The sequence below is a fragment of the Hydra viridissima genome, unplaced genomic scaffold, assembly GCF_058129835.1.
Source record: "Hydra viridissima isolate aposymbiotic clone 2 unplaced genomic scaffold, HvirCarnegie_v1 scaffold_3, whole genome shotgun sequence".
Lineage (NCBI taxonomy): Eukaryota > Metazoa > Cnidaria > Hydrozoa > Anthoathecata > Hydridae > Hydra > Hydra viridissima.
The window spans coordinates 7,330,978-7,342,707 of record NW_028324302.1 but is presented as its reverse complement, the minus strand read 5'-3'; the positions used below and the strand labels follow the sequence as shown (position 1 = coordinate 7,342,707).

The following is an 11,730-nucleotide window of genomic DNA, read 5'->3' as shown; positions in this document are numbered from 1 at the left end:
TTCAAGGGAATTGAAGTTTACACCTCTTTTACAATATAAAAGCAGAGTTCACAGCGTTCCCATAAATCTTTGAAATCTAATTCACACACACACACAAAAAACTCTATGTATCGTATGTATCAAAGATTATTCATTACATTACATAGTATTTAAGTAATACGATATGGAGCCCACGGAATAATTTTGAATAAAGTACGAATGACAAAGAATAAAAAGCACAAAAGCGAAATCTGATAAATTGACAAGGATAAGTTACGTTTATTTTTATACCTTTTTTTCTAAGTGCAATTTAAAGTAGTCAAAATTTATTTTTAAATTCAATAAGAGTTATTAAAGAGTAAATACAATAAGCAATAAATATTAAAAAAACATAGAAATATAATAAAAAGAACAACAACAATAATTAATAAAGAAGTAGTTAAAAAAAACTTCAAAACTTAACAATAATGATTAAAAACAAAAACATTAATACAAAGATTTTAAAATTATATCAAAAGCAATAAAAAATGAAGTTAACAAGCAATAGCAATAATAAGTAAGAAAAAGAACTTAAAAATATAAACTAGTTAATTTTAAAATGTGATAAAAATACCAAACAATAACAATTATAAACAAAACTTAACTTCTTTGAGAGTACAGGTAATAAATAACAACGACAACTACACAAGAAAATAAAATTGCAACAAAAGCAATAAACAATTCAAATAATAAACAATAGCAAATGAAGTGCTGCCAGCAAAAACTCCTTAAGTCCATTAAAAAAACAAAAACAAAAAACAAAAAACAGAGATAACTATGTCACTTCAATAATGAACTAATAAACTTTCATGTGTACCAGCTATTTTGAACAAAAAAAATATCTGAGCTGCATAAAAAATAGAATCAATTTCAATAAGGGATTTTACAAGTGACAAATAGATCTAATATTTTTGCCGAATACAAACAAGCTATCATGGCATCCAAAAGAAGAAAAAGAGTTGAAGAAAACTGGTGCAGAAATACAAATAAAAAGATAAAAAAAAAATGTGAAGAAAATCTGTTCTACAATTATAATGATTAACAGTTATTATAATGGAAACTCTTAATTGGTAAAAGGAACAATACTACTGTATTAATAAGTTTAAACAAAGGATCAACACTTGTGATAATTGTAGCATGCTATTGATTAATCTTTCATTATTAATCTTTAGTGTTTGTAATGCCTATACATTTGTTTTGTTGAAGTTGTAACTACCATTAGCAGTCATTATAACTATATGATATTTCATGGTATTATTGTTTATTTTATTAAATTACAAACTATTTCATCCCTTACTTGAAATATGTTTGAAAAAAGATTAACATTTTAGCATAGAAATACTATTTACTGTTTAATTTACTTATAGATACATTATAAATGACTTTAACTTAAGTAAATAAGTAAAATATAATAGCTCATAGATATATAATAAAATTTCAATTTAGGAATTCAGTTTGTTCATCTATTTTTAAGGACATATTTTCAATTAAAAAAATATTGAATGTATGTTTACATGTAATGATTATAAAACTAAAGTAATATTTTAAGTTACCTTAAAGAAATCATTAATTAATAATGTTTCAGTTTAGTCTAGTCTAGCTTTTTAAATTTAGTCTCTAAGTTGTAATAAAGTTGCATTTTAAATTCTTTTTAATGTATAAGTTAATAGCAAATTTGTTATAAATTAATGATAACTTTATCAAATTTATATTTAGATTACTCTTTTTAATGCTAACTTTTGAAAGGAGGTATACTTCTAGCAAAAAACTTCACACTCCAACATGATATGCATATCTGAAAAGCACAGGTTTTCTATGATGAAACAAAAAAATATGAGTTGGACAAACAAGTCTTGTATTATGTACGAATTATCAAAAAGTAACAGCAGTCTTGTATTATGTACGAATTATCAAAAAGTAACTAACTACAAGTAAGCAACTAATGTTAGTGGAGTATATTACAAAAGACACATGGGTACACAATTTTGGTATCATTAACCTTGTTTCTTAAAAAACAACCTTCTATTATAATGTAGAAAATGCTGCAGATAAAGGACCCAATGAAGTAATAACATTTTTAGATGATTATATTAAAGAAAACAAGAATGATAGAAACGAGAAGATAACTCTGTTTGCCTAGAAGTGCTACAGTCAAAACAAAATATATCTTTTGTATTGTTTGGTTAACCTTTGTACAATGGAGCTTTTCAAAGAATAATAATTAATTACCCCATTTCATAACACTTATTAACTGATGCTTTGCAAGAATTGAAAAAAGAAGAAAAAATTGGAGAAATAAGCAAACCATATGAATGGGTTAATATAATGAAATCTTGTAACAAAAAGAATCCATGCAAAGTTATCCTTGTTTTGTTCTTTAAAAATAAACTGTGAGATATTTTCTTTTTTCTTTTTAATTCAACATTTTGAAAGTTTTAATACTTAAAATATAGAAATGATATTTTGGTGCTTATCCTTTCTTTTTTTTGAACAAAAGAATATTTGAAAAAACATATTTGTTTAATAATTTATTTTTTAAAATAAACAATCAATACTATTGGTTCTTGCAACGAAATTCTGCATATTAAAAAATGCATGATGGGTTTTATAGTTATTAAATTCATCAACCATTTATTTTATATATTTAAACAATAAAATTTAAGTTATTTTCTCTTTTTATATCTTTTTTACTATCTTTAGAAAAACAAAACAGACTTGTGAATTTCTTGACAAGAAAGTTTAAAAAATAAACAAAGCAGTGAACTTATTTTAGTTTATTACAAGTAATCTTAAAATGGTTACATCTCAAAATGAAAATAGTGTGACTAATGCAGTTTGTGCAGGCAGCATTTCAATTATAAATACAAAAAAGAGTTTAAAATAAACAGTAAAAATGATACACAATTAAAAAAAAATCCAATAATAAAAAAAACAAAATTAAAAACAATTTTAAAAGAACAACTAATTCAGTTCATTATTTCTTTGGTAAAAACATTACAAACTATGCATGGCATTAGCTACCATTTCAGTTGTTTCTTAGTCTTAAATAAAAGTATAATTACCAATTACAATTCTACCAACATCAGACCGTTGATCGGAGTAAACCTTTTATTGGTTTTTTGTACCATCTTTTCAACCTGGCGCATTCTTTAGCTTAACCATTACACGTTCTCTCATACTGGACTCTTTCATAGCAGGAAATGTTATTTTCACAGCATCTTTAAGTAAATTAGATAAACAATTAAAGAAAGCAAAATATCTAAACTAGTTTCAGTTCCTCTTAACTTCTGTAAAGAATTTACCCACAAAATACTGCATTAGCTAATTTTCTAGATGTTTCTCACAAACACACACACACACACACACACACACACACACACACACACACACACACACACACACACAAAAGCATATTTACCAATTACAACTCTCCATAACCCAGACTTTTCTAATGCTAACTTTCCGCCACTCCCTTTCATGTTCATTTTACATTGCAGTTTCACAGAAAACATTCTGTCAATGATTTTTGAAGTTGCATCTTTGACATCTACACCCCCAATTTGAGAGAGCTGTTCTACCTGTATACAAAGACCAACTGCAAATTAGGAACTATCTTTAAAAAAAAAGTAGATTTTCTGTCCAATAATTGTTAAAAAAACAACAGTGGTGAAATTACCAAATTTTTTCTGTAGTTTTCATCCTTCAGTTGCTCTTCTACTGTCTCAAACTCTTCTATGCTCAAAAGAGCTGAGATTTGTTTGGTGTCATTATGGACAGCTCTCCTTTTGCGTAGCTCATTCATGAATACTGCAATCTCTCCCAAATTGTTAAGAACAGCTTTTTGAAACTCTGTTAGAATAAATTGAAAAATATTGAGTAGAAGTCACCTGAACAGAACATGTTCCAAACAATTCTTTATTGCAACTCTCAAGCTCAATCATATTTAAAATAAACCGCTTTAGTCAAAACAATTTTCCTTACGTGCAGTTTCAAGAGGAAAACCTTGGGAGGAGCTGCATGCAACAGGTTGAGGTGTCCTTAACATGAAATAAAATATCACATCACTGCATTGTTTAATCATGCAGAGTTCAATGTGATAAAACTCAGTTAAATTACCTGTTGGTCACAGGGGATCTAGACCGAGAGCGTGTTGCTTCTCTGAAACTTTGCGATGATTGACTGACTTTTGAGGACGAAGGGACAAAAGAAGATGGTGGAGTTGGAAATGCTGTTAATTTGGTTTTGTGAGGAGCAGAAGCTGGTATCAATGGAATGTCTGAAAAAAACAAACAAAAAAACCATTTATTTGTATTAAATGACATGCATTTGATGTAAACCTATTATAAAAAATCCAACAAAGGGTGCAGTTTCTAACCTGATGTTTCATTTGAGGTCAATGTATTGTCAACAACAAAACCATGCTCATCTTCTGAAGCAGACAAGTCTGATAGTTTACACACTTCAATGTCATCTTTAACAAAAGTAGACATTTACTTTTTAAAAAAAAAAACAAAAACAAAAAAAAATAACAAACACATAGCTGATTTAAAATCTTACTCACACAAATACAATAAAAGTAATAGCAACTTGAAAAAATGAAAAAAGACCTACCATCCTCACATTTCATTTTTATAAGTCTAAACTGCTTCCAGTGTGAACTTGGTGAAAGATTGTATCTCTCAGCCCGTAATACATCTACACCACTTGGCCAATAAACAACCTTTTTTTCTGTATCAATCCATTTTCTTAAAACTACTCCTATTTCTGTTTTGCTCTTCTCTTGCCATACTGCACAAGCCCACTTTTTCATTGGTACTGGTTCCATCTTTCGTCAAACCTTTTTACTAAGTATTGTTAATCAATCTAAAGAAAACAATTTTAAGATGAGAACAGCTCCAAACAAAGGACAATATTAAATTGATTATTATGATCACAAGTAATGCAACTGTTAATGTAATTCAGAAATACTATAAATCTATTCTAAAACATTTTTGAAATACTAAAATGATCAATAAACTGTTGTTATGAAAAACATTTCAATGTAACCTAATTCTTAAATTCCCATATTGAAGAAGAATAAAAATTGAGCAAGTTGAAATTGGTTAAGGATGTTGCATTGTGCTAAAATAAGCAAATTGATTTTGAAAAACTTTAATTCTGCAGTTAAAAACTAAATAAAAAAAAAAAAAACTAAACAAATAAAAAACAAACAAAGTAACAACAACAACTAATGCACAAAAAAAAAATTATTTTTGCTCTGATTCATGCAAACGAGGAAAATATACAAAACCATTATTGAAAGGCAATACTGAAACCTTCTTTACTCTTACAAGTTCAGTCTTGAGAACCAGAACCCTTTTGGATGTAAATGCCACTTCGTCAAACTTCTCAACAAAACCAATGTCAAAGACTTTAGAATCCACTGGGCTGGTATAAAAGCTTTTAGTATATTTCACCTTTAAACGATTGCACAAGTAGTTATCATCTGCAAGATTTTCAACAATCACAAAAAAATAGTTCTGATGTAGAAAACAAGAATCTCGAAAACTTACAGACAGGTTTGTACGCTTTGAAGTTTTAAATACAGTTCTGACATTTTGCAATTCAAACTGACGCTTTGCAACTTGTGATATTGGGTTGTTGCAGTTTCGAACTTGTTTCTTCAATGTTTGCAGAAAATTTTCAAAAGGGAAAGCGGACATTTCATTGAGTGAACAGTCTTGATTTTCAACATCGTCTGAGAGATGAACCAAACTGTGAATGTTATAAACCACAAAGGTTTCACCATAAAAAGTTGCAGCGTTTTCTACAAAACAGTTAAGCAAGTCCCTAGCATAAGATAAGTAATGACGCCTGAACTCACTATTAGAACTCAACAAAATAGAAATAGAAACATGCAGCAAAAGAAAATATTGATACATGTCGCTTTGAAGCACAGCTTTCAACACCAGAGGACCAGTATAAAGTAAAAACTGCCTGAATTCTGTGGCTTTCCATCTGTCTAGCTCAGACAATGAACGTGGTTGGCGAGCAAAGTCAGAAGGTAACTTGCCATTTAAAGATAACAGTCTGTTAGAAACATTGCTTATTAAAAAGTTTGACAGCCTGCATACTCTTGGACCCTGAACTAAAAAAGTCAAAATTCTTTTTGTTGCTCCTAGACAAACTAAATGCATGTAATCTAAAACAAAGTCATTGATCAAAGATGCACCTAAACTTGAGAGAGGGGATACACCAACTTGATGACCATTTAAATACAACAGCTGATCAAAACAAGCATTAGACCATAACAGATATGAACTTTGGGGCTTGAACACCACGCGATGAGCAACATACTCACCAACAATCTCACAACGCTCACAAGCGTGCTTTGAGGTGTGTCCAACAACTTGTTTCAAAAATGCTCTAGCTGGAGCATCACAGATAAAAACACCAAGACCAAACTTTAAGTTTGTTTTGTTGAAGGTTATACCAGCTACACAGAGGTGCTTGACTTCTAGAACAAAGTCCTTCAAAAAATCATCTACAGGATGGGGCTTAGATTTCCCACAGTATAGTTCCGTGCAGCATACCCGAGGCAGTTTATTGGTATAACGTCAGCCCAAAAGACTGTTGTAAGTCATCTACAGCACCCGCAAATAAATTATACCATTACGAAATTAGAGTTAGAGGAATTGACGACGATAAAAACGCATATGAACCTCATGAGAAGATCACCAACAAGTTTAAACTCGGCGATGAAGTATGGGTAAAGCCCCCGGACAACCGATGTGACTCTCAATACAAAATTGGGAGAATTACAGGAATCATTTCGGAGCAAACGGTAGAAGTGGACAAAGTATCCCGGCACATACGCGACCTAAGACCCGTCAGAGTTGATAACAAGTCGAATGAGGATCTAGAAGATGATGAAGAACTGTGCGTTGTGTTACCTGAAGACGAGACAAACCAGACGCCAATGTTGCGAAGAAGCACCCGAAAAAGGATGGCACCTGAGCGATATAGTCCGTGAGGTGAAGTGGTCGTTATGACCAAGGGGGAGTGTAATTATAGCGTTACTTGTGAATAATTGTGTGCGTAAAAGATGTCATTATAGCGTTACTTGTGAATAGTTATGTGCGTAAAGGATATGTCATTAAAGCGTTACTTGTAAATAATTGTATTTGTGAAAAGATATGTGTGAATGCCTAGGGAATGCCTACTTGTAAATAATTGTATGTGTGAAAAGATATGTGTGAATACCTAGGGAATTAACTTGTATATAAATTGTGTTGAATTTTACAAAGATACATCGGCGTTTACGCACAACTAAAAAACGATCTTTATTATGCGAAACTACATGGCAGAGGCGAACTTCCAAGCTCATTGTTTGCCTTAACCAATAACACACCAGGAAACGGCCCACGTGAATGTACCAATTTCATTCTATAGACGCTGGATCCGCACAAACCTAGCAATTTTCGACATTCACGTGACCAAAGGGGAGGGGGTTTTATCTTGCAAAAATTTTACTATCTCTCTCTCTTTCTTTACCCCTCTCGCTCCCCCTCACCCCTCTTACAACAGGCCTATTCGTCGTGCAACTGGAATTTTTTGTGCAGGCCTATTTTTTTACGGTTGTAGACAATTATTTGTTTAGATTTGTTTTAAAAGAGAAAATGCAATGTTGTTTATGATATGTTGTGAATTGCTGTTGCATGATGTAATGCAAACGAACTTGGATAATTTTAGCGTGGAGTTTTAGAATTCGTTTAAAGCAAGTGATATACATATATTTTTAATTTCAAATTAAGTTTTTATATCGTGCCAAAAAAACTGTTGTGTGTATGCCTGTCACAATAATTATCAAAATGAACAAAATAGATGTATCGAGTGAAGCTAGTAAAGTGTATCAGTGCATCATATTTTAAATTACAATGTTGAGCGTGAAAAACGGATAAAAGCCATTCCAATCACTAATTCAGTTGTTAACAATAGCACTGTTATCTGTGAGTTACACTGGCCTCCAAAATTTGAAACAGTTACAGTATGTGGAGGAAAAAATCGACCAAAAAAAGTTCCATTTCCTTGGCTGGGAGTACCCTTATCTCAGATTCCAACTGCTGGTCCAACTCAAAGAACTAACATAATATCTTTAAGTGGCATTAGAAATACATAATATGATGAGTGTATGAAAATCTTCACTTTGAGACATTTCATAATGGAGTTAAGCGTAATGTTTCTATTTTAACAATCAATCTAATGATAACTGTTGAAACCTGGTCAAAGTATGATAAGATACTTGACTTTTATGTTCCTTGAAAATGGACAATAAAAAAAAAGGTAATTTTGCAACATATTTTGGTTATTGGACAAAAAATAATTGGAGACAAAATTTAAAATTCAGACATAGTTATGTGCTTATTTGGCATATTTTTCATCATTAAGAGCAGAGCCGGCTCGTAGCGTGTGCGAAGTGTGCGAAACACACAGGCGCAGCATTAAAAAGGCGCAAAATTAAAATTTTGCTTAGAAACAAAATATATTGATCTTTCAAGATCTATAGCTAAAAATATCAAAGGTACTAAGTCCATTTTTGTGAAAACTGAGTTATGCCCCTTGTCTAATCCCAATCAGTTTTTTTTACAATGTTTTCTGCTAACCAATCAGACAAAAGTTTACATTTTATGTTTACTTCTGGACAAGATGGCCGACATTAATGCTGAAATCGGTCCCCGCCTTAAATTTCTATTGTCAGTTGTGAATGACATATCTGCACCTTATTTTCCAGATTTAAAAAAGATTTTCTTGAATGTTTTTATAAAAAATATACAAATCTCTTTTTTAGTCTATTATTTATATAATTATTTTTACACATTGTTTGTTTTGGTTATTTTTTGTGCATAATTATTTTTTGTTAGTAATATTAGATCTAGCTAGTAAAATTGCATGCAATTACAACTGCCTATTTTGATGCAGATAGTGCGGTTTCAGATTATAATGCATTGCATAATGAGTTGTTTTTTGCATATTTTTTAAAGTTCAAATAATTAAATTTAAAAAAATGATTGTTATTATTTTATTATAAAAAATAGAAGGTATTATAAAGGCATAAAATTTTAAAGAACTTGCATTAAACCAAATGAAAAATAAATAAAAAACCCAAGCAAAAGGATTAAGACTGTTAGACTGTTAGATAAAATTTTAAGTATTATAAAAAAGGCTAAGTATTTTTCGATTATTGTAGATTGTACACCAGATAATAGTCACAAAGAGCAAATGTCTATTATTATACGTTACGTTAACATTGCAAAACAATTGGAGAACCAGGTTATCAGTGTCACAATTCAAGAAAGTTTTATAGGATTCATAAATGTATTAGATACTACTGGATTAGGACTTACTGAAGAAATTTTGAATTCATTGGAATCAAATAATTTATCTGTCATGGATATTCGTGGACAAGGATATGATAATGGATCCAATATGAAAGGTAAAAAAATTGGTGTACAGAAGCGTATAAAAGATATAAATTCACGAGCCTTTTATATTCCTTGTGTCTGTCACTCCTTGAACTTGGTTGTTGCGGATGCAGTCCAAGGATGTTTAGAACTTATGAGGTTTTTTTCACAAGTTCAAGCTTTGTATAATTTTTTCTCTGCAACTACAAAGCGTTGGCAAATTTTTGAATCAAAATGTTGCAAATTAACAGTAAAGTCATTAAGTACTACCAGATGGGAAAGTCATGTGAATGCTGTTCGTGCTCTAAAATTGGGATTAAAAGAAATTTATTGTGCATTGAAAGAAGTTGTCAACATTGAAAAAGATTCTATTACTAGATTAACTGCTGAATCACTTGCATCAAAATTAAACAGTTTTGAATTCATATGTGGTGTTGTGGTTTGGCACGATGTATTATCTGAAATTAATTGTACTAGCAAACTATTACAATGTCAAACTGTAGACGTGAAGACTGCTGCAAATGCATTAAAGAAAACTATCGATTTTTTTGTTACTAAACACACTGAAGATTCTTACAAAATATATATTTCAAAAGCCAAAATTCTAGCTAATGATGCAAACTTGACCAATGAATTCAGTTCTATTTCACGTGAAAGAGCAAGAAAAAGAAAAAGGTTTTTTGATGATGAACCTTTTGAAGAAGATGGTGATATACAACCAAACCAAAAATTCAAAAAGCAGTTTTTTGATATTCTCTTTAAAATAGCTAAAGAATCAATAAATGAACGATTTGAAAGCTTTTCAAGTACAATAGAACCGTTCGAGTTTTTGTATAATATCAAAGAAATTGATAAAATAGGAGAAGAAGGCTTAATTAATAAATGCAGATTACTGGAAAAAGTATTGACTCATGGTGATTCAAAAGATGTGTATTCAGAGGATTTGTTTCTGGAACTTAATTTGTTATCACGGAAATTAGATGGGAAAAAATCACCGGAATCTGTGCTTAAATGGATATATGATAGTCAGCTTGAAGAACTGTTTCCTAATGTTTGTATTTCCTTACGAATATTATTAACACTACCGGTAACAGTGAGTACAGGGGAACGTAGTTTTTCCAAATTAAAATTAATAAAAAACTATTTACGATCAACAATGGGCCAGGAACGTTTAAATGGTTTATCAATAATTTCCATTGAAAACAAAATTGCTGAATCTGTGGATATTGATACTTTAAGATTAAATTTTGCAAAATTTAAAGTTAGACGTGTTCCGTTTAGTAACTAAAAATATGTTTAAAATCAAAAAATTTCTTAAGAAAGTTATTGTATTTGTAGTATGCATTGTTTTATGATTTAAAAAAAGTGACATTTTTTGCGAACGAGCTCGGAATTTAAATCTAAAATGCGCCTAATTTATTCTCGCACACATATAGTATTTTTCACGAGCCGGCTCTGATTAAGAGATATAAGGCCGAGATCCACAAGATTCTGACATTTTCTTAGTATCTTCATTATTGTTATATCTTAAAGTTCTTTTTATTTTTGTTATTTGTTACTTACTATTTCTAATATTTTTATCAAGTTTTAAATTTTCTGTTTTTGATATTTTTACTTGTTCTTCTGTATTATTTTCATCATCTGTTTCAGTATTTAAAATTTCATTTATCATTAGATTTTTTTTTTTTTTTTTCCTTCTTCAAATATACAGTTACTATGCTTTTTTTTGTTGTTACAGGGCTTTTGTTGCTGTTGTTCTTAGTTAAGGTTTCTATTTCACTTTGATATATTTTTAATTATTGTTGTTATTTATTATCTTTGTTATACTTTTAAATTAACATGGTTATAATATCAATTTTCTTTATCCTTTTTATCTTATCATTTTTGTAACTGTAAGTTTGTAAATTATTTTTGTAATTGTAAAAATAATCACTTACCATTTTTGTAATTGATTATTACTTTTATGGTTATTGCTTTTGTTAAACTTTTAAAATTGTTTGTGTTTTAGAATGCTTTTTTATTATTCAATGTTGTAATTATTGATTATCTTTAAATATAGTTGTTTTTGCTTTGTTTTGTTTGTTTCTTTTTGTTTTTGTTTGGATTAGGGTGGATTAAATTTCCATCAGCTAATTCTTGCCAATTTCTTTGTTCTAACTTTTCAAATAGTTAAAGATCATGTTTGCAGAAAAACTTTAAGTAATTATGATGAAATCAGACTATTATTTAATGGATATGGTTGAACATAATTGTATAATACTGTGCAATATTT

General features: G+C 29.9%; 2 protein-coding genes across 5 annotated transcripts; one reads left to right on the top strand and one right to left on the bottom strand.

Moving 5' to 3' along the window:
• Positions 1 to 595: 595 nt before the first annotated feature.
• LOC149890803 (uncharacterized) lies at positions 596 to 7,292 on the bottom strand. 4 transcript variants are annotated; one of them, XM_090082778.1, is made up of 9 exons: positions 5,349 to 5,459; positions 5,065 to 5,139; positions 4,630 to 4,881; positions 4,394 to 4,489; positions 4,135 to 4,294; positions 4,000 to 4,055; positions 3,695 to 3,867; positions 3,437 to 3,596; positions 596 to 3,236 (listed from the first exon to the last, which is right to left on the bottom strand). In XM_090082778.1, the coding sequence occupies exons 3-9, from the start codon at positions 4,841 to 4,843 to the stop codon at positions 3,151 to 3,153; spliced, it is 945 nt and encodes a 314-aa protein (XP_089938904.1). In that variant the 5' UTR covers positions 4,844 to 4,881; positions 5,065 to 5,139; positions 5,349 to 5,459; the 3' UTR covers positions 596 to 3,150. The 4 variants fall into 4 exon arrangements, with proteins under 4 accessions (XP_089938904.1, XP_089938905.1, XP_089938903.1 ...); XM_090082779.1 differs by lacking the exon at positions 5,065 to 5,139 and having other exon boundaries at positions 5,349 to 5,464; XM_090082777.1 differs by lacking the exon at positions 5,349 to 5,459 and having other exon boundaries at positions 5,065 to 5,180.
• Positions 7,293 to 9,276: 1,984 nt separating this feature from the next.
• LOC149890802 (zinc finger MYM-type protein 1-like) lies at positions 9,277 to 10,746 on the top strand. The gene has a single exon (XM_090081970.1). It carries the CDS (start codon positions 9,277 to 9,279, stop codon positions 10,744 to 10,746), a length of 1,470 nt encoding a protein of 489 aa, XP_089938096.1.
• The last annotated feature ends 984 nt before the right edge of the window (positions 10,747 to 11,730 follow it).

Coding starts and splice junctions, on each gene's coding strand:
- LOC149890803 (XM_090082779.1), bottom strand. CDS start 4,843: ATGGAACCAGTACCAATGAAAAAGTGGGCTTGTGCAGTATGGCAAGAG. Junction 4,056..4,134: donor AGATCCCCTGTGACCAACAG/GTAATTTAACTG, acceptor TTTCATGTTAAG/GACACCTCAACCTGTTGCAT. Junction 3,868..3,999: donor TTTTCCTCTTGAAACTGCAC/GTAAGGAAAATT, acceptor TTATTCTAACAG/AGTTTCAAAAAGCTGTTCTT.
- LOC149890802 (XM_090081970.1), top strand. CDS start 9,277: ATGTCTATTATTATACGTTACGTTAACATTGCAAAACAATTGGAGAAC.